The sequence below is a fragment of the Pinus tabuliformis genome, chromosome X, assembly GCF_031772625.1.
Source record: "Pinus tabuliformis cultivar Carrire ecotype Pingquan chromosome X, CPIR1, whole genome shotgun sequence".
Taxonomy (NCBI): Eukaryota; Viridiplantae; Streptophyta; class Pinopsida; order Pinales; family Pinaceae; genus Pinus; species Pinus tabuliformis.
The window spans coordinates 1271749272-1271773341 of record NC_142308.1 but is presented as its reverse complement, the minus strand read 5'-3'; the positions used below and the strand labels follow the sequence as shown (position 1 = coordinate 1271773341).

Genomic DNA, 24070 nt, shown 5'->3' with positions numbered 1-24070 from the left:
AAGTGATTATAATATTTATTTGAGTTTAACAATGTCCTCTTACTTTAATTACCTCACTTTATTTTATAATAATAGGGTGTACGATAAAGTGTCATGATATGATCACTTAAATACTTAAACCAAATGTTCGAAGTTGACCACATAGAGGAAAGCATATGTGTTAAGGAAAAAGTGAAAAATAATATAATAATTTTGCAAAAAATGGAAAATAATGTAATAATTTTGCTTTGCCTTGAAGATTCATGCGAACTGCAGCCAGAACACGCTGCCACGTAGCATGCCTTAGGAAACTAATATTTTTGTGAATTGCTAATTTGTCGGCAAATTAGCATAACAATGAATTCAAATCTCCGGGCCCGCGAAAAGAGATTCGATAACCGACCAACACAAAGAAAGCTAACCTTAGTGCATTCTAGTTGTTAAATACAAGACATATTCCAAGAGTTTCGAACACGCGACCCTGGAGCGCTCGTTACTTTCCTATTTCTTTCTTTTTTAAACCCCAGGCCAGAGTTCAAGTCTCATAAATTAGTTGCTCACATCCTTGCTTGCAGAGCGCCATCTGTGCACGTATCTGCCTGTTCGTGTAATTTCAGGTCGAAGCAAGCACAAATCAACAACAATGGCCGACTGGGGACCGGTCTTGATCGCGGTTGTTTTGTTCATATTGTTAACACCGGGACTGTTGTTTCAGTTTCCCGGAAATCATCGGAAACTGGAGTGCAGCAATTTCGGGACGAGCGGCAGATCGATTCTGGTGCACTCCATTATATTCTTCGGGATTCTTGCCCTGTTCACTGTCGCCATCGGAGTACATATCTATACCGGCTGATGACCGACGAGGTTTATCGGCTCTCTGTAAGGTCACCAATGCGAGAGCTTTTCGTTTCTTTATTTCTCTATCTTTTCAGTTCCTCGTAGGTTATTCTGTTTTTACGGTTGTTCCAAACATTTGTATATCCCGGCTCTGGGAGAACTGTATGGATTTAATGTTTTATAGTGTGTAATAAATCGATGCCAAGAACAATGTTCTGGCACTGCATACCTTTGTTTTCCTGGTAAATTGTGTGGATAGATTGAATGGAGAATAAATTTGGAAATAACGATAAATACAGGCAGATGTTGACATTAATATCGAAGAAACTCTTGAACATTTGCTTGAAACAGGTACTTAGTGACAGGAAATCTGCATTTTTCATGTTAATTTAAAAATTGTATCAAAAGCTTCTGGATTGGGTTTAAAAAATTGTATCAGCGTCTTCTATATTGGCAAAGCTTTTGTTTCAGAAATTTGTATCAGCGTCTTCTATATCAGTAAAGCTTTTGTTTCAAAATTTTGTATCCGCTTTTCCTATATTGGCAAAGCTTCGGATAATTCTAATATTTGTTTTGCAAAAAACCTCGCCGTAATTCTGAATATTTAATCAGAAAGCTTTGGATTGCTAGAGTGTTTATATCACATTCACACTTATTTGAAGCAGGGATTCTTGCTCTTCTTCACCTGTCATGGTGCAGAAAGATTAGCTTGTTTCCTTTTTTTCCTTTGTCGCCGTATGGTGTTGGAGCGATACTTCTTACCAACTAAGAAACCTCCTGGATCTGATAATATGCATTCTGCCTTTTTCACATTAACTGAATAGAACGCACAACTTTGCTACAATAGTGGGAAACATCCCTTGTGCGCCAATAACATACCAATGAACGCAAAGCAATCCATGTAAGGCAAGGAATATTTTCCCTGCCTAAAAGACTACCTAATGAATCAACTAGGCATTATGCCGAACCAGACAACCTATAAAATAAAGGCAAAGGAGATATAGTATTTTAATAAAAAGCATCTACCAAGTTCAGCTAATAGAATGATCATCAATTGACCAAATGATCTCTGGCCTTTTTTGGACGAACCATCAGCTACAATCCTTCTGACCTTATGTGAATTTGGCTAATCATACTATTACATTAGGGAATGAATTTGGCTGATCTTTACTATCTTTTAAAAGCAATTTTTGCTAATTTTATTGAGAGATTGGTATCCTTACACCCACAATCAAAGCCACCCTCACGAATAAGACCAGCCCGCTTATGTAAGAAAGAGGTTTCAGCTACCCAAAAGGTAAGAATTCTTTCACAATGTTTTTCTTTTCGCCCATGGTAGGTTGGGTAAAGGCACTGTAATCATTATAAATACTCTTTTAAATTGAGTAAATATAACATAAATATTTTATATTGAAAATTGTCATATTCTTTGTTACGCCCAAAATGAAGGGTGGGACAGAGTGATCTTTCTCTACACTTAGTTTTCTAATAAACTCTTTATTTATTATTTAAAAGATATAAATTCACTATTTAAAAGAATTTTATAAATTCACTCATCATTATTTTTATAGGGCTCATATTTTAGGACTTATGAGTTTCTCTATCATATATTGTTACATATTAGAATAAAATTAAGTATTGTTAGCTAGAGAAACATTCTTGTCTTTTGTGGAGTTTGGAGTTTTCACATTAAACTCCATTGTGGATGATTTTCATTTTATCGATTTCAAGAACCACATTATATTTCAATTGCACTATGTGGTCTCCATTGACTCTGATTCCCCTTACGTTAACTATTTATCTATGTCACTAATGCAAATAGAGCATCCATTCATCTTCCATAGATCCCTCAAGACTTGGATTTATCCATGGATTCCTCAAGGCTTGGATTTATTACTATCAACCACACTAATTCCCATTATCTTCCCCATGCTTCATCGTGTAAGTCTCATCAAGAATATATCTCTCCTATGAAATCCTTCTCATGATTCATGGTCTAAGTCATATGGAGAATATCTCTCTCTTATGAAATCCTTCTAATAAATTTATTGAGATTTTGTATTGATCTTTCTCTCCTACCTATGAATCCATCTTAACTTTTTCATTCCCTTATCATTTCCTTCACGCTTAGTAGAGCATCCTACAATGATAGGAAATCCCTCCCAACACCTTCCACACAAATCAATGTTCCTCCACTATTTTCCATTGCTCTTTAATCCACCCTTCTAAACTATCAGGGAAGTACACATTTACAATTAACTTCCATATCCTACTACTTGTTATTATCCATTGTACATTGGTCACAAGATGGAGGTCTTTAAAACACCATCTTCCCTTTGGATTTTGGTTGGGCCATCTACTTTTAATTTATAAATAGAATCCCTTACTTTTCTTTTTGCGTACTTTAGTAGTAAAAGCAATGCTTCCTAATCTAATTGATAATGCCCTTTATAATAAAGAATAAGAACATTCAATCTATTGGAGTTGAAAATATTATTCTCCCCTTAGAAATCATGTTGAAGTGACAATTTATTTGCTCAAAACCTTGCAAATGTACAAAATTTTGATGTTTCATGCATAAATTTTCAGAGGTACAAGATGTTTGCTAACTTGCAAGGTTTGGGAAAGAGAACTAGTCAGATGTTTCATGCATAAATTTTCAAAAGTACAAGAAGTTTGCTAACTTGCAAGGTTTGGAAAAGAAAACTAGTCACTTTAATGTTTTAAGTAGGATTTATGATGTATGCATAGTATTTGTTGCTTGGAGTCACCTCTAATATCCACTTTCTCAAATGTTAAATACCCACCCAATGGAAGCCCCTTCTACCAAGAAGTGAGCTTTTTTAATTTCCAAATTAAGTTACTAATGATTAAAGTTGAAATTGGACAATACACAAAGTGACATAGTGACATTGATAGTGGAAATAATCACGGGTAGGGTGAGATAAAGGTATAATTCTATGTGAATAACATATTTTATTTTTTTAATAAAAAATTTGGAAGTTTTTTCCAAAAATATTATATCTAATATAATTAATTCTACTTTAAAACCATACATGAATATTATATCTAAATATAATTAATATTCCTTTAAAAATATAAATATTTATCATTCCTTATCTTAAATAATTTTTTTAAAGTGATTAATTAAATAAAGCACATTAACACATTACTAATAACTTAATATAATTGTTGCTAGAGGTGCTCTAGTATAGAAGAGATGTTGTATTGTCTTGTTATGTTATGGTATCTAAACATTTTGACTATGTCAAATTACATAAAAATAAGAATAAAAGAGATTTGATCCCTCTGGTAATTGATAAATCAAATTGGTTATATCTGTCACATTTAAAATTTGACTTTCTAAAATCACTTTAAAAAATTAATTATTAAATACTATAATTTTTTCTAATATTATAAAATGCAATAAAATCCCAAAATCATAATAAATCTAATTCAAATCCATCATATGGAAAATATAGTAACCCTTTAAATCATTCTAATGGTTAGAATATTGTAAAAATCTAAATAAATTTTTCTTATTGAGAATTTTATTATATTAGAAAATGTTATGTATTTAATATTGTGAGACACTCTCCACCCAAGTATGGAAGAAATATTGTAATCTTATGTTACGTTATATTATGTAATATTATGTTATAAATATTTTGGCTAGACCAAATTACATAACAATTAAAAAATACAATTAAAAAATTAAATATAAAAATAAAATTATCAATAAAGTTATTAATTAAATTTTATTAATTAAATTTTGTTGACAATATCAAATTACATAAAAATAAAAAGAAAATTACCAAAATTAATGATTATAATTATAATTTATTAATAATTAAGTCAATCTAAATAGGGATCAAATCTCTTGAGGTGTAAATCTAATTTTATATACTATCATATGGTAAATATGATAACCATTTAAATCAGTTTAATAATTATAATATAGCTTCCCTAGATCCATATTAACCTTGGATCTATCAAGCGTTGAGAGGGATCAAATCTCTCAAGGTGCAAACCTATTTTTTGAGTGAAAAACTTAAGGAAAGGTTTGCACCTCGAGAGATTGATCCCTCTCCTCTCTTAATAGATATGGGGTTAAGATGGATCTATGTTGGTTATATAATACTATAAAATATCTATATTTGTATATATGCGTATGTTTTTTTCTCCCTTAAGGAAAAATCGTAATTTCCATTAATATTTGAAAATTACATGTTGATGCCTAAGAAGCATGTTATCGGGAAAACTAGTGTCTATGTAGAGCTGCTAGTCCCACTAAGACTGGTAGCTATCTTAGAAACAAACAAACTAAAACTACTTTCGTTTTCCTTTATGAGAAGTAGATAAGAGGGGAACAAAGGAGACCAACCTCTGTCTTGTGCTTGGTTCCTTGCTTGATTCCTCTCCCTTCTGATAGATCTTTGCCACTCGCTTCCTCGTCTACCCAGCTTCAAAGAGCACCTGTAGAATCAAAGCAACATAACACTATCCAAGAACAGAGATCTACTATCATAAACAATATAGGACTAGATATATATTGACCACACAAATGCATATATCATCAATCATACAAGAACATGGAGGAAAACTTGAATAGCTTTATTAATATCAAGAATAGCAAAGAGGATTACAACCAATTGTTCTGACCCAGTGTCATCCTCTCAGCAAGAAAGCCCTTCTTCACCTCATGAAAAGCTTAGATCACCCAACACTATGATGTTACACCAAGAAACCAGCAGCACTTCCTTACAAGATACAAAATTACAGTCTCTGGATCTCTGGGATGAGGGATCAATATATAGATGTTTGCAAGGAGGGTGAATCAGCTTCTGAGATTTGATTAGTGTCCTCTCTCTGATAGTTCTTGATTCCACTTGGAGATTGATCTCTTACTCATCCCCGGGCGAATGCAGAGAGGCAAGTGTCACAGGAGAAGTTTCTGGAAGATTCCATGATCATCCACCTCGTAAATTGACTCTGCCATTTGTCCACTCTCGCCCATCGCACCCCATAGAAGGGCTTTTTAGTATGCATCGCACCTCCCATGTGCATTTAGGTGGGATGCAGTGCACTTTGACCATGGAGCAGGTGAGATGGTCCAGTTTTGACCAGTTCTGAGTAGTTTTTCATGGAGAACTTCTGGGTGATGATGTAATCAGTTGACCTTGTTCTTTTAGGGGATGGAACAACACTTTTAGGGACTTAGGAGCCCTTGGTTTATGGACATGTTTGATTGGGGTTGTAGTGCCCAAAAATGTCTATAATAGTTGCCCCCTAAAGCATGAGGTCGTTAATCTTTCGATGTCGGGTGAAATGCTTTATCATGAGGATCCGAAGTTTTTTTCGAGCTGGAAGGCGACCTGTAATAAGATACAATACAATACATTATCTTCATAATATTTTCATGATATAGTTGAAGCGAGCATTCCCATGCTCAGTTTTATAATTTCATTTTCATGTACATAAGATAGACAATCGTCTGTGTGCAGACTAATGATTCTGGTAGAGCCATCATCCCTTATATTGGATGATTATCTGTGTAGCAATGATGTAAATTTGATGTCTTTATTTTCCTGAATATATATCACAGCCCGGATGGATGAAACTAGATCCGGGGTCTTCAATCTCGTTCGATCTTCACTCAAAGTACAAGTCGATCCATGTGAGAGATGTTCTGGAGTCGAACATGGAAAGACATCGCCTGATTACCAGCCAATGATGTAATCTGTTAACAGGCGCAAGAGGAATCACCGATAATGATGATGACCCTCAAGGTACTACAGTACAATTCACGTGGTGTGAATAAGGGACTTGGCGTCGAACACCACGCAAAATCTTTCGGTCGAAGGCCATTGATGTAAACCTGTTGCCTAAAGTGAGAAACTTGCCATTGAGGCATGCAAGCTTCAAAGTACTGAAAGGGTTATTCCTAGATCGACTTCCTAGATAACGAGTTGATGTCGACAAGAAGCAATCCGTCATAGGAGGGCCTTAATGAATCCCACATCTATGAAATGGAACGGAGCGACTTCTCTTAAACATATCGACGACACTGACATGATGGATTGGTAGCGTTAACCCCAAATGTGGATGGTGTGACGGACCAATGGTGATATGACCGGTGAACGGAACAACCCAACCCGACTCGGATGCGGAGTGAAAGTGTCAGGTTCAAGAGCGACTTGCTACCAATAAACTTTCTTCAAGTTTTCTTCCCAATTTTTCCCCAGTCATTGCTGATTAGTACCTCTTTATTTTTGTCAAGCTTGAGGAGGATAACATATGCTTGTTCTATAATTTGCCCTTCGGGCAAACCCATCGCTATGTTTTAATGAGCCTAGAGATAGTGAAACTCGTTCTTGTCGGTATGGACAAGTTTGTCGCTATTCGGTTTTAACGAGTTTAATGACAAAGATAACTCGATCCTTTTCAATTTTAGAGAGTCTGAAAGGGACGTAAAGAAAACTCCAACAATCCTTTTTCGTCATATAATCCCTTAAGTCCGAAAAAGTATAAAATAATACAAAAGGGATGAATTTTCGGTAATTTTAATGAGCCGAACAAAACAAGCGCTCGATATTTTTGTGTAATAATCCCTCAAGTCCAAAAAGATTAAAATCTAGAGGAGGGATAGCACTTCCGACCACTTTAACGAGCTGGAGAGGCTAATTGCTCGGCAATCTTTTCAAATTTTACGAGCCAGATGAAAAGAGCTTAAAGGAGACTCATTTTTTGAGGAACGAGTGATAAATTTGGGTAGCAGCTAATTCCAGGCAAGGTTTGGAATTTCCAATCACGACAGTGTCACAAGGATGGCTAACAGGATCACTCTTCGCAGCTGTTCCTCAAAAAGGGGTAAACAATCAAATGGAGGTGAATGATCGGCCAATACAGAGTGGAGGTGATGATGAGAACACGACCAAGGCTTCAAAGGTTGATGATAATGCATTCACGATGGTTATTTACTGGAAATTGGTTCATTTTTTAATGAATGAGCTTAAACTCTAGGGAAAACATTTGCTCACTGCTTATGCTTAATTTTTAATGAGCTTGAACTCCACATAAAAACTGCTGATCCAGTCGTATAATGAGGATGTCTCATCTAAGATGGCATTTTTACAAAGCTTTGCCCCACATCCTTTCTTTATGCAAGTTAGGAAATGACTAATCCTACGAGTTTAAAGGGTTCGAGGACCTACAAATTTAAAAAATAAATGGTCGCTCTTTGCTTGCACGCCAAAAGGTTTGCATGCCCCCAGGTATAGCGAAAAATTTCCAGGTTACCAAAGATTGTTCTATCTTCACTGTAGACAAAACACTTCCTCGACGATGTCTACCGAAATAGACAAAGGTGAGTGGCGAAACTTGCCTCCACTCACATAACTTTAATGGAGGAATCTTATTCCGGTCTAATCTCATAAACCAATCATATATCCTTCATGGAAACCTACCCTATACCCTATACCAGATATATATTGACCACACAAATGCATATATCATTAATCATACAAGAACATGGAGGAAAAATTGAATAGCTTTATTAATATCAAAAATAACAAAGAGGATTACAACCAATTGTTCTGACCCAACGTCATCTTCTCAGCAAGAAATCCCTTCTTCACCTCATGAAAAGCTTAGATCACCCAACACTATGATGTTACACCAAGAAAGCAACAACACTTCCTTACAAGATACAAAATTCCAGCCCCTGTATCTCTGGGATGAGGGATCCATATATAGATGTTTGCAAGGAGGGTGAGTCAGCTTCTGAGATTTTATTAGTGTCCTCTCTCTGATAGTTCTTGATTCCACTTGGAGATTGATGATCTCTTACTCATCCCTGGGCGAATGCAAAGAGGCAAGTGTCACAGGAGAGAAGATTCTATGATCATCCACCTTGTAAATTGTCTTTGCCATTTGTCCACTCTCACCCATTGCACCCGATAGAAGGGATTTTTAGTATGCATCGCACCTCCCATGTGCATTTAGGTGGGATGCAGTGCACTTTGACCATGGAGCAGGTGAGATGGTCCAGTTTTGACCAGTTCTGAGTAGTTTTTCATGGAGAACTTCTGGGAGATGATGTAATCAGTTGACCTTGTTCTTTTATGGGATGGAACAACACTTTAGGGACTTAGGAGCCCTTGGTTTATGGACATGTTTGATTGGGGTTGTAGTTCCCAAAAATGTCTATAACAAAGCATATGCAGTAGGATGGGGTGACTCGCCCTTCAAATATACAAGTAAAAAAAACCCCATAGGGAGTGCTGATAATGATAGCATATTTACATGTCGAAATATATATAGACAACATAGTGTTCAGTCAAGATATATACATGATAGGGATAAAAAATAAACAAAAAATCACAGACCCTTCAGGCCCCTATACTTTGATGTCAATATATGGCCTATAGTAGTATTGGAAATTTTGCCTGTCCAACTGATCTAGAATCAGCCATTTACCCCAAGGCCTGAGCGCAGCCTCCTTGGAAAGCTGGTCGGAAACTTGATTGCGTTCCCTGTAAATATGGTGACATACAATGGAATTAAATTGGGCCCTTAAACGAAGTGCATCATCCAATATGTGTCTCAGAGAAAATGCATGACAGATATATATGTTGTTGAACCAATTTATAATGATCTTGGAGTCCCCATAAATTTGTAGATGCCTACACTGTTTCTCTAATGAAAATTGTAGAAGATGTCTGAGGGTGATCAATTCAGTGAAATTATTTGTCCCATTTCCCAACCCCATCTGGATTTTGAAGAGGTGAGTGTCAGAAAGATATAATATGGCTCCCCCCCACATCCCGTAGCTTGTGCAGAGCCATCAAAATAGGCCCAGGGGATACTTTTATCAATTACTTCAGGGATGATAGTATGTTGGATGACATGTTTATCTTCATCTGGAATTAAGGAGTAGATGGATAGGACACAAGCATATACAAGATTCTAGAGAGGTGAAATGTTACTGAATATGAGCTTATTCCTAACAAGCCAAATGGCCCAGTAGACTAGAATAGGAAGATTTTGAGCCTTAAGTGGCCTTACCAATGACCACCAAGTTTGCCAAGCCTCCTGGATAGAATTTCCTTGCCAACAGGTAGATAAAGGGAGAGAAGAAAGGATCAACCCCCATAATTCCTTTGTAATAGGACAGTGAAGAAAAAGATGTTCAATGGATTCAGAGTCTAGTCGGCATAAAAAACACCATGTAGGTCCATTGAAGGATCACTTCATGAGGTTGTCTCTTGTGGGTGCTTTGTTACGATTGACTGTCCACATGAATAGTCTAGATCGAGTGGGAGATTTCATCTTCCATGAGATTCTCCACCACCACTCAATAACAGGTGGTCGATGAGAAGAAAAAATAATAGGATATCTGTCCTTGGGGGTGTATATCTCATGCTTTTCCTTTTCCCATATCAATTCATCATCCCCATCAATGATCCTGACATGTGATTCAATAAGTGCATTAATATAGTTAAGCCAATCATGATGCCATATGTCCAGTATTCCAATTTGGGTGGCTGATTTCCAAGCTTGGGAGAAAAGGTTGGTGTTCCCAGGGTCTGTGATATGATCAAGTTGAGTGATGCCCGCATTTGATAAGAAGGTGACCAAATCTTGTGGAATACCATATGCATTACCACTTCCTGTCAAGGGGTCTAGTCCCAACCAAACAGAGGTGCCCGACCTAATCCTCCAAGTTAGTCCATCACGTATATATGAAATAGAATTGATAACCGCTTTCCAGATCACTGAGATGTCTGTCCTATTCAAAGTGGGTAACTGAATCCAATCCAAAGTTCAAAGGGGGAAAATGTGTTTATGGCGTCTCTTTCGTATTCTCTCTCTTTGTAGATTTTCCTGTTGATTCATAAGATCATGTAATCTACTAAAACAAGAAACAAGAATCTACTTCTACTTTCAACCATTAGAAGCTAACAGATTGATGAAAAAAATATGAACAAGAAGAAGACAAATCAATGGCACATAACACAATAAGCTTTTCTCAGGAAATCCACTGCTCAAAACCCTGCCTATCTGTATTGCATTAATCAGAAATATGAGTGAAGATACAAAGCTTGTTCTCACTATAACAATTCCGCACAATTAAGATCAACTCTCTGCTTCACAAGCCCACACTGACCAACACTTAGCCAATTTCTGTTGCCTGTTGAGTCCTTATTTCCTTGCAAAATTCCTATGAGGAATAACCCATATTTAATTGGGAATTCCTTCTTCCATAACTAAGCAATCCAAAGCTAGGCCCTCTTCTGATTACATGCATGATCTGTACAACTTAGATCATTCTACAACTGATAGAACACTGTCCTTGCACTCTAGTATCAACTGGGTCTTTCTCAGAACTTACATGCATGAGTTTCTGATGAGATAATATTTAGTTAACTAGAGTAGCACCTCTGGATGCACCAGTGCACTAACTGACTGCTAATTCTCTACTAGTTCAAAAAATAGTTAGAACTAGTTTAATTGAGGTATCTAATTACAACTCAATCTAAACTCATATTAGACCCCTAAAATTTAGGGAGAACTATACATGACTTCGAAAAGACTTCCAACTCGAAATTCCTAAGCTAATTAAGCCAGTTAAACTTATTAACTATTTACAAGATTCTATGAGAATAGAATTCTATTTTAATTCTCAGTTTAAATTCAAGGACAGATTTAAACTGGAATTTCTTGTTGCCATTTCTCAACACTCCCTCTCAACAAGAAAGGGATTATCTGCTACCCTGATCCTATCTCTGTGAAACTAGAATTTACATCTTGACAATGCCTTTGTCAAAATGTCAACATATTTCTCCTCCATGGGAATGTACTCTAACAACATGATTCGTCTCAATACAAAATCTTGTAGATGATTATATCACATATCAATGTGCTTGGACCTATCATGAGAAACTGGATTTTCAGAGAGTTTGATACAACTCTGATTATCGCAGTAAATCATTGTCGGATCCATCTGCTGACCAAACAGACCAACCAGGATCTTCCTCATCCAAATGGCCTCACATGTTACCTGACTTGTGATTAGGCTTCTCAATAGGTAAATTATATGGGCCTTAATGTCACTCTCGAGCTTATTAAAATGAATTTTTCTCACATTTATTTACATATTTTATTATATTTTGCTTTATGAAAGGGTAAAGGTGAGATGTTATGTCATGTGGCCTAAGGTGCATTAATTGGAGGTTTTGGAACAATTTTTGGTTAAATTAAGTGTAGGAACTCGAAGTAGACAAGCAAGAGGGATTTTAGGAGATTTGGTCTCCCTCCTTAAATCCTCAATCACTTAAAGATTCCTCCACTAGATCTCAGGAACTCGGAGTTACAAGTAGCCAAGCCAACCGAGTTCATTGGCAACCAAGCTAGTGATAGTTGAAGACAAGTCAATCTCAAGTTTGGGAGCCAAGCCTCTCTAATTTTTAGGAAGTTGTTGGTAGCTTCAATTGTATAAATAAGAAGGCCTAGGGCCTCATTAGGATTTGACTTTTTATTATAGCCAAGAGGCAATTTCGAGCTAAGATATTGTGACTATTATTCTCATGTTATTTTTGATATTTTGATGATAATGAAAAGGGTTCCTTTGATCCAACACTAATTTTATTCATAGGGATGAAGCTCTTGGGTTAGGACCCAACCCTAGAAACAAAATTTCCTCTTGTTGTACATATATTTCTTAGATTAGAATCATATATTAGCTACTAAAGTTATTTTTGCTTTGTTTAATTTAAAAGTCTTTGAATGATTGGTTAGTTTTTCTTCCATTAGTTGGAAAAGTATATTAGTGTTACAGTAGTGAAAGAAAATACTTCAAAAAACCTTGTGCAGTGGCCTAATCCTCATCTCCCTCATGGGATCATGGTTTGAGGGCCCCACTCTCATAGCCCCAAAAAAAGATTTATCTTCTGGTTATTACATAGCTTAGGATTTCTTGTTGAGTAGATCATTGTTTACAATTTCTTAGAAGCACCTACAATTGTCATTTTGGTTTATTGAGTTTGTTGTAGATTACAAAGCATTCCATTTCATAGATTTAAGCCATTAGTGTTTCTGGGAAAACTAGTGACTTTTTGATCGACTAGCCCTCTAGGTTTGGCGGCTACCCTAGAAACAACAGTTTAATGCAATTCACGATTTCTTCTATGTATGATAGATAAGAGAAAGACAAAGGAACTGACCTGAAACTTCCGCTTAATCCCTTGCTTGATCTTTCTCCCCCTTGACAGAGCTTGCAACTCCTCCTCATACTTATCCCACTTGGAGAGTACCTGTAGAAACACAGTAACAAAGAGCCATAAAGCATCTTGATCTATAATATCATAAGCATTACAGAATCAGATATATAATGAACATACAATAACATTAAAAAATGATAACATTCACAATTGCACAATTATATGGAAGAAAACTTGAAGAACTTTATTAAATAGAAAGGAGAATCACAACCCAGTTTTCTGATCCAGCATCATCCTCCCAGCATAAATCCCTCTTTACCTGATGAAATAGAAAGATCACACCAACAATAAAATGCTCTTTTCCTCAGATACAAACTATCAACAATTCCTTGCAATTCACAATATTCCAGCCCCTGGATCTCTTAGATGAGGGATCCATTTATAGATGTGTGCAAGGGTGTGAGTCATCTTTGGGGCTTTGATTAGTGTCATTCCACTTGTTACAATTGGTTCCACTTGTAGATTTCTTGGATCTCTTACTCATCCCTGGGCGAATTTAGAGAGGCAAGTGTCATAGGAGAAGTTTCTAAAAGATTCCATGAGCAACCACTTAGCAAATTGTCTTGGACATTTGTCCATCCTCACCCATCTCACCCTATAGAAGGCCCAAATAGTATGCATCGCACTTGGCCAGTGTAATACTCAGTATGCATCACACCTTGCCAGTGGAGCAGTCAGTATGGTTCAATTTAGGCCATTTCTGGATGGTTTTTTAGGTGGAACTTTTGGGGAATGATGTAATTAGATGACCATGTTCTTTTAGGGTATAAAAAAACTATTTTAGGGGTTGAAAAGCCCTATTTTATCGACATATAAGAATGGGGCTGAAGTGCCTAAATATGTCTATAATAGCTGCCCCCTAAAGCATGAAGTCGTAAATCTTGATGTCGGGTGAAATGCTTTATCATGAGGATCCGAGGTTTCGAACTGGAAGGTGACCTAAATAAGTTACAATACATCATCATAATATAATTTTCATGATTTAGCTGAGGCGGGCATTCCCATGCTCAGCTTTATAAATTCATTTCATGTACATAGAACAAATAGTCGTCTGCAGATGCAGACTAGTGATTCTTCAGATGTAGAGTCATCATCCTTGGTTCGGATGACCATCTATGCAGCGCCTTTGTACATTTGATGTTTTTATATCCCTGAATATATCGCAGCCCAGATGGATGAAACTAGATCTGGGGTCTTCAAACTCATTCAATCTTCGCCGGATGTACAAGTCAATCCATGTGAAGAGATGTTAAGAAGTCGAACATGGAAAGACATCGCCTGATTACCAGCCAATAATGTGAGTTGTTAAGAGGTGCGAGAGGAATCACCGATAATGATAATGACCCTCAAGGTACTGCAGTACAATTCATGTGGTGTGAATATATGATCCGATGTTGAACACCACGCAAAATATTTCGGTCGAAGGCTATTGATGTCAACCTATCACCGGAAGTGAGAAACTTGCCATTGAGGCATGCAAGCTTCAAAGCACTGAAAGAGGTGTTTCTAAGTCAACTTCTTGGATAATGAGCTGATGTTGACAAGAAACGAATCACTGTAGGAGGGCCTTGATGTATCCCACATCTACGACACGAAAACGAAGCAAATGATTTCTGGAGGTGAAAACGATCTGACGACACAAGGTTCAGGAATGGCGGTCATGGAAAAATGAAGGTTGGGGGTATTGCAGTGGATGAGGCATTAACTAGATTGTGGTTTCTCAACTGAATGAATTCTCTTGAACATGTTGATGACACTGAGATGGATTGGTAACATTAACCCCAAAAGATGGATGGTGTAAAAGACCAATGGTGAGATGACTGGTGAATAGAATAACCCAACTCGACTTAATAATGGTGATGGAGTGAAAGTGTCATGTTCAAGAGCGACTTGCTACCATAAGTTTCTTCAAGTTTTTTCCCTTTTTCCCTAGTCATTGTTGATCAGTACCTCTTTATTTTTTTCAAGCTTGAGGAGGATAACATATGCTTGTTCGATAATTTTCCCTTCAGGAAAACCTGTCATTATGTTTTAACGAGTCTAGCGATAGTGAAACATGGTCTGGTATTGTCTAGAGTGGACAAATCTAATGCTATTGTTTTAATGAGTTTAATGACAAGGATAAATCGGTCCTTTTCATGTTTAGAGAGTTTGAAAAGGGATGAAAAGAAAACTCCAGAAGTTCTTTTTTTGTAGAATAATCCCTTAAGTCTGAAAAAGGATAAAATAATATAAAAGGGATGACTTTTGCGATCACTTTAATGAGCCGAAAAATACAAGCGCTTGATCTTTTTTGTGAGATAATCCCTTAGGTCTGAAAAAGATTAAAATATATAGGAGGGATGACATTTCCAATCACTTTAACGAGCTGGAAAGGTTGGTGCTCGACAATATTTTCTTATTTAACGAGTCTAAAAAGGGTTTAAAGGAGACTCGATTTTGAGGAATGAGTGGTGTCTAGGGTAGCAACTGGTTTCGGGTAAGCTTGGAACTTCACAAAACATGGTGGTTTCTGTGAAGAGGTTGGCTAATAAGACCACTCATCAGAGCTGTTCCTCAAGAAGGGTAAACAACCAAGTGGAAGTGTATGATCGGCCAAAAGAATGGAGGTTGATAGAACGGTAATCACAAAGGTTAATTACTCTAGGTGGGTTCATTTTTTAACGAGCTTGAACCGTGGGGGAACTATGCTCGGTGACAGTTTCATTTTTACACAAGCTTGAAATGGAAAAATTATGCTTGAATCGAGGGAAAAAGATGTTCAATTCACTGTTTAGCACATTAGATTCTTTCGTCAGTCATTCAACCTGCTCAATTACTCCATCAAATTGATCAAAAATACATATATAAGTACGAAAAATGAATTAAAACTAACATTTTACCTGAAGTACATGAGTAGTAAATATAAAAAGTAGTTTTACCTTTCATTTTTATCATTTCATTTCAAATTTGGGATTTTGGAGCTCTGGAGTGGTTTTCCCCCTCAAATTTCACCATTCGATTTTAGGAGATCTAGTGGATTATTCTTCATGCCATCAAGACTAGGTAGGAGCTAAACCTGAGCTCTTCATTTTCATTCCATCTTTTCTTGATTCTGATCTAGTTTTTCCATTTTTCTGGGTCCTTGGGGTTTGAAGAATTCGTTCCCCAACCATCGCACCTACACTATATCGAAAGGTGCGATGCATATTGAGGCTGTACACTGGTCAGTCAGTATGCATCTCACCTTGCTCAAAGGTAGGGTGTGATGGGTGCAGAAAGGTAACTTTACATAGTGATTTTTCATCAAATTTTATATTTGTTGGATCAAGATGGTTGTCACATAGCGTGAGTGAGAACATGAAGAGGAGGACATGATCGCTTTACATGACCAATGTACAGTTGATGCATTGAGGAACTGTGGCTTGCTGAAGTTCTTTTGTATATCAAGTATGAGGCAACAGATCAGTTTGTTGCAATATTTTCTCGATGATTGGGATTTGATCGACCAAGTATTCCAGATCAAAGGTAAATCTATTCCATTGATAGTCGAGGACATTTACTTTCTGACAGGTTCAGGCATGGTGCCCCTCTTTCACTATCAGGATTCGCCTGTGGAGGTGAGTCCGTGAAAGACTATATTCATTAGATCTGCGGGGATGGATCTCAGCCCAACAGAGATGGTAAGATCAATATCCGGGATGTCACTGATTAGCCCTTGAGGACCATTTTATTTACCTTTTCTAGATTGGTTGGTAGTGTGGCCTTACATTTGGCAAATAGATCTTACATGTAGTATGCCCTGGAACATTTAGAACTGAAGGTGTTCAACTAGTGTGAGGTGATACTTCCTGTCATAAAAGAACAACTCTCCAAAGTAAATAATGGAAGGACCAAGAATTTTGGCTACGGATCCATATTGACTGCTTTTTCTTTGGAGAGGATTCCACTGATGTAGCCTCAAAACATTTCACCGGGATTGCTAGCACTAAGGGAACCATGGATGTAGAGATCGGTTGATCTTATGGCCAGACATGTCGGCTAGTCATAGATTTCCTTCTCTGATGCCTTTTTTGAGTGATTCCACCATTAGGAGATGGTATTTGCAGAGTATCCATACGTCGGGATGGATTTCTGAGGCGACCTAGATTTGGCATTACCAGCTGGCAAGCAGTGAAGTGCTATAGGCAAAATGATTCAATCACATCTTTGTTTATCAATTTTTATAATGTTTTTATGTTTTTTACTATTACCAAGACTAATCAAACTTGTATGTGTGTGCAGATATTGGACCAGTGCGACCATTGGCACGCCCACAGGCGGTAGATGATGCTTCAGCAGGAGAGGCTATAGGGAGGACCATCCTTTGGGATCTGGACATATCGTAGACCCTGGCAGTGTTGTAGGATCAGATTGAGGGCCTCACTCTCGGTATTCAGGATTTCAGAATCGATGAGCTACCTTTGAGGCTACAACGCCATACTACTGGCGTACCAAGTTGCTGGACTAGGCTCCTACACATGATAGCGCAGGCAGTGACATGTTATCACTAGCGTCACTAGTCTAGGATGTTTTTCTGCACTCATTTTGAGTTTCTTGGTTAGATGACCGATTTTGCCTTGGACATAAAGCATTTTGTAAAAACTATAAACAACTATCTATTTTTGATTTTCAGAGTTTCATTTTGGTTAAGTTATGCAATCCTGAATCAAATTTTGATGTGAAATGCTTTCTTTACAAATGCTGCAAATGTCTATTTGGCACATAGTTTGCTACTGAATCAGTCAATGTGTTGAAGTTTATGGAAATGTGTTAATATTGAATAGAATCAAAATGTCTTTCCAAAATCCTAACTCTTAGGAACATGTGATAAATAGTTGGGTTCTGAGTGGAATAAACACCATTAAGCTGTAGAATGACGAGTTGTGAATCTAGCCTGACAATGAGTTGGCGTATGCCATGTGAAACAAAATCAGAGAGAAGTTCGATCAACGTGCTATACTCAGTGATGTTATTCGTCGATCGACCAATACATATCCGTCTGAAACTCACTAACTCACTACTTGGAGCGAAAATGGCCCAGGCTACAGAAGATAGGTTCTGCGTACTATGACTAGCTACATCGGCATACCCAACAAATGGTTCCAAAAAGTCTGACATCTGTAACAAATGTGAAGTGGATTACCTAACCAAAATGACAACTCTAAAAGAAAACAAAATAGCAACTAAAGCATATGTACAAAGATTTTACTAAACTTAATCAAGCATAGTAATGTTTAAGATATAACTTGTTTCAGGGCTGCGACAGTGGAATCCCATCATAATCAACCAACTCGTAGGCTCCTTTTTTCAATACCCACTTAACAATGTAGGGGCCCATCCATAATGGTTCGAATTTACCTGCTCCTAATTTGTCAAAGTCCTGATTGTACAACAAGACTAGGTCACCTTCTGAGAAGACACGAGGCTTGACATCTTTGTCATACTGCACCTTGATGCATTTCTTATGAGCTTCGTTAGCCAACGTAGCATCACGATGGGTTTCATCCAGATGGATTAGTTCCAAGAAACGGGCCTCTTCTTCAGAAGTTTTGGGAAGCAAATCAATTGCAAGCTTGAGGGATGAGATTTCAAATTGAATTGGTAAGACAACTTCCAGACCATACACCAATTGAAAGGGCGTGAATCTGGTTGCATTTCTCACCAAAGTCCTATATTCCCACAGAGCTGAGTACAAGATTAAATGCCAATTCCATTTGTGGGCTCCAATCATTCTCTGCAACATGTGCTTAAGGACTTTGTTGATTGCCTCAACTTGTCCGTTAGCCTGCAGATAATATGGAGTAGAACTATCATGGGACAATCCTAATTTGGAAATCAATTAGATCATCATGTGATTGCGAAAATGTGACCCATGATATGTGACTATAGCCTGTGGTACACCAAATCTAGAAACTACATGATTAAAAAAGAAAAGAGCAGTCGTTTCACCGTTATTGTTTAATGTAGGCATCGCCTCGGCCCATTTTGTAAAATAGTCGACAGCGACTATAATATACCCATGCCCCCGACCGAGGTGGGGTTACAAGTCATGAAGTCAATGCCCCATTTAGCGAATGGCCCAACAACAACAACTGGATGTAGTGGTGCAAGTGGTAATTTGGTTTTACGATAAAAAAATCTAACAAGCATGGCAACTTCTGACTACAATTATGCAATATTTGAATATGGTGGGCCAGAAGTAACTAGCTAGTAAGATATTTTGTGCAGTAGCATAACTAGATAGATGCCCCCCACAAGCACCTAAATGAAAATCATTCAAAACTTTTTCGGCCTCCTCATATGTGAGGCACATTCGTAGAACTGTATCGACACCATGACGGTAAAGCATATCACCAATGATCAGATAGTCTTTGGCTTGGTATAGAGTATGCCACTGTTCAGAGCGAGAGGTGTTAGGCATAAAACTTTTGGTTTGGAGATAGACCAGTATATCTCCGTACCATGGATCGCTTGACAATATTAGAAACAGAGTGTCATCCATGATTGATGCTTTGGATGTTAAATCGTTGGATGATGAGGGAAGGTCACAAAGTAACTCCACGAAGAAGAGAGACTTCTTTGATTTGGATTTGGTCAATTCTAGATAAAACTCCTGCAAAATGGCTATCCATTTGGAATATTTGCCCCCCAGTAACTGACACGACAGAATGTAGGTCATAGGGTTGCAATTTGACACAATGGTAGTTTTGTGAAAGAGAACATAATGTCGAAATCTCTGTATTGCTTGAACGGCTACTAAAGCCAACTTTTCAACATAAGAGTACTTGCTTTCTATATCATTAATATTGCGGCTTAAATAATATATCGGATGTTCTATTCCATTACCTTCTTGCATGAAAACCATGGCAATGGTTGTATCTGCAGCGACGAGATACAGGTTAAAGTCTTTTTTATGTTCAGAAGCGTACATTAATGATGCCTTTATCAGGGAACCTTTTAAAGCATAAAAGGAATCTTGCGCAACCTGATCCCAGTGGAAGGGTACTCCTTTTTTCAAAATACGTGTATAATCTTTAGGAAGTTTAGCATAATGTGGAATGAACCTCCTCCGAAAGTTAGCTTTCCCTTGGAGTCTCTGAATATGTAGCAAATTTGAAGGTGGAGGCATGTCAAGGATTGCCTGAACCTTAAATGGGTCGAGTCAAATTCTATCCTTAGAAACTACAAAAACAAGTAATTGACTATAACCAACACAAGACATACACTTGTGCAGATTGAGTCGTATATTATAATGACGACAATGTAGAAATATGGCTCTCAAATGTTGCGCATGATCTGTCCACTTTCGCGAATGAGCCGACAGATCGTCGAGGTATGGTTGAACGATGTTCTTGATGTCATGGAAGGCGTAATTCATTGCCCTTTGAAAAGTTTCCCCTGCGTTCTTCAAACCAAAAGGTAATTTACGATATGCGAATGTGCCCCATGGACATATAAATGCAGTCTTTGACTGGTCCTATGGGTGGATATTGATTTGATTGTATCCGGAAAATCCATCCATGAATGAAAAGACTCCGCATCTGGTACATTCATCAATTATCTGGTCGATAAAGGGTGTAGGATAGTTTTCCTTTGGACACGCTTGATTTACATCCCTATAATCGACGCACACTCTAATCATTCCTTGTTTTTTCATTACAGGAACAATATTCGATACCCAATCAGTTAGAGGAATAGGGTAAATGAAACCAACATGCAAAAGTTTTTCAACTTTTGCTTTAATGGCAATGGCTTTCTTCGGATGGACAGGTCGAAGCCGTTGTCGTACTGGTTTAACATATGGATACATCTTGATTTCATGTTCAACGATTCTCGAGTCAATGCCTGGCATTTCTTCATATGACCATGCAAAGACATCTCTGAATTCGTGAAAAAGAGTGCAGTAAATTTCTAGTTCTGATGGAGAACAAGATTTGCCAACGTGAATATTTTCTACAACATTAGGTTTGGTTGAAATGTTAATGGCGATAGTTTCTTCAATGTTGGATAGATTTCGCTCGGAATCCACTGTATTTACAGTATTTAATAAAAAATAAAAAACTAAAGGATGATTGAGGTCGCTTGAATAATCTTCATTGTTATCTTGAAGGTGGGAATGATGGTGGTAATCTTCCCACGGCGTCTCTCCTATCATCATTGATTGGATGATTCCTTCATTTGTAGAATGTATACAAGACCAAGGATCGGAAGAGGTACCATACTCTAGAGACCTATCTATCCAAACACTCGTTGAGTGCTGATTCGGATTTGTCACCCAGGCCCAAAATATTGATTGCTACAGAGATTCTATGGGGCTCAGTGGAAATACCTCGTGATGATCCGCACTATCAAAATGGTCGGAGTTCTTCTTAAACTTAGATGATGTAGAAGATATCATATGATAGGTTTCCACTGTGGCCACTTCCGCAAGACCAGATGGAGGTGGGAGGGCAAAAGTACCCATTAAGGAGGGGTATTTTAGGAGACCTACTCCGACATTTTGAAGCAATTGAGAACTTCCATGGATCAATGGAACGCTTCTAGTAGCTTGTCAACTATTAGGAAAAAGGACTAGTTGGTCAACGACTGTAATTCCACCTTGGAAGGGAAATGAAATCTTTCTAAAATATGTAGACACAATGGCAGCCATAGCATAAATCCAGGGCCTTCCCAGTAAGATATTGTAATCAAGGTTTCCATCAATAACCTCGACTTCAATTTCTACTGTCTTTCCCCCCATTTCAACTTGCAAGTTACCTAAATTCCCATACAGAGTGTATGTTCTTCCATCGAATGCTTTTAATGTCGTTGATGATCATGACAAGGGTGGTGAACCTAGAGTTTTCTAGCAACTCATTAACATAATACAAGTGGATGCCCCCTCATCAATGATTGTTCGATGAACATTTTTATTGAGGGCTTTTACCTATATAAGGAAAGCGAGTTGGGACGGTAACTGAGGTGTATATCCTTTATGATTAAAGGCCACCAGATTGGAATCTATTAGATCAATCCCACCTATTGCTGATAACAAAGCCTACTTTTTGGAGGGACAATTTTGCAATACCTCAAGTGTCGACATAGTGGATGGTGATTGAGCTAGATCCTCCACTATATTATAATTATGAGAAACTCGAGCATGGGGATTAAATGTTGATTTATGTACGACGCCCTTGGGTGGCTTTATAGTTAATTCAGGAATAATGGGTGGAACAAATTCTGGCGAGGTCGTTGTCGAACCACTAGGTTGATCTGTAGCCTGGTTGTTTGACGACGATGGATTTCCATAATCTTTATTCCTTGTCAATATCAAAGCATCATTTTTCTTTTTTGAGATGGATAGCATAAGCACTTGAGATGTGGAGGCATTATTGATAGCAACCAGATTAGTTTCTGGGTTTGGAAATGGATCAGTCAACACTACTGAGGTACTTGAAGCCTTTAAAAATTTTGAAACCTCAACTTGATGTGGACAATCTCTCGTATAATTATCCTTGTTACATATGTAACATGGAAAATGAGGAGGTTTCGTTGGCCCAACAGGGTTCTCAGAAGATTTTTCAGGAGTTGAATTCTCCTGTTTCTTCTTATTATTTTTCCCTTTCTTCTTGCCCCTTGGTTGCTTTGGATTCTTGCCCTTGTCAGATGACGTAGTATTAATCTCTGAGACAAGAGGTTTGTCATTTACATTCTCACTAGAAATAGCAAGAGCTTTACGAAATGGAGTCCTAGCGGTTTGCGTGCTTGAGGCACCGATCACACCGTCACTGGCATGAGAGTCCCTATTCGATTTAGGAGGGGGTGGAATGGAAAATTTTGGTCTGGGAGAGTTAGAAATTTTGTCGTAGAGTGTGCCAGACTGAGTATAGATCAAGTCTAAATATTGAGCATGAGTAATAACTTGCTCTTCAGTGACAACACCTCCTTTTGCCACGTCCTCAGTGATAGATGGCAACAAGGACTTAATAAACCACTCAGCTAAAAGTTGATCAGGAACATACGTCTTTACCATTTGACGACAATGTCGCCACTCGTGAATATGATCAAATATGTGAGTGGTTATGGTCTGTTTAAAGTTGGTAAGGAGTTTTGTTCCCGTTTCATACCTAATGGGTAATTGAAAGTGGGTTATAAAGGCAGTGGCAAGGGTGCTGAAGTTATCAAAGGAAGCTCTAGGTAATTCAATATACCATTTCACTACCGGACTAGTGAACATTCTCTGAAAAGGCTAAGCCTAATCGAATCATCATTCAGGGTGTTAGATGAGCACCACAAATGAAAAGTCATCACGTGATTCGATGGATCTTCACCTGGATTTCCGTTGAATTTAGGAATATCAAAGGGAAGTTTATGAGGAACTGTTGGCCACCAAGGGGCATATGCAATTGGATTGTTCATCAGCCGGTTCAAATTTGGTAATTCTAGAGTTGCTACAAAAGGCAACTACCGATTCAGGTTAGGTGAAGCATACCCAGGATAAGATGGAATTGCTTGAGCAGCAGGTTTTTGCATAGCAGCATAATGTATCTGATGCTGGTAACTTTGATAAGGTTGTTGGATATAACCAGTATAGTGTGGTTGTTGATAACCATTTTGAAAATGCGGCTGTCCATTACCTACAAAGCCTTGTTGCTCGGGTCCTCGGTAGGCTTGATATTGACCAAATCTAGTTTGAGCTTGTAAACCAAGCCCAAACTGAGGTTGGGTTTGCTGGAATTGCGGTTGTTGGTACTGTACCAACCATGGTTGTTGGACCATTTGTTGTTTCCTAATACTGTAAGATTGACCAAGATGGGGAGTGAGAACACCCGTTCGAGCCTGAGTTGTTCCAGATAAGGAAGCACTAACCTGAGGTTGCGATTGAGCCATAGAGACAAGAGGCTGTTGTATTGCAACTTGAGAGACTTGAGGTTGAGACACAACAAGCAATGCTTGTACTTGCGACATAGTCA

The 24070-nt window shown here is 37.8% G+C and overlaps 1 protein-coding gene across 1 annotated transcript; it reads left to right on the top strand.

Annotated features, from left to right (window-relative positions):
- The first annotated feature begins 450 nt into the window (after window positions 1-450).
- On the top strand, window positions 451-1042 carry LOC149144627 (uncharacterized). Its single transcript, XM_089448214.1, has one exon. The coding sequence runs from the start codon at window positions 623-625 to the stop codon at window positions 830-832; it is 210 nt and encodes a 69-aa protein (XP_089304340.1). The 5' UTR covers window positions 451-622; the 3' UTR covers window positions 833-1042.
- The last annotated feature ends 23028 nt before the right edge of the window (window positions 1043-24070 follow it).

What these genes read in the sequence shown, in the direction of transcription:
- LOC149144627 (XM_089448214.1), top strand. Translation starts at nt 623, where the DNA reads ATGGCCGACTGGGGACCGGTCTTGATCGCGGTTGTTTTGTTCATATTG.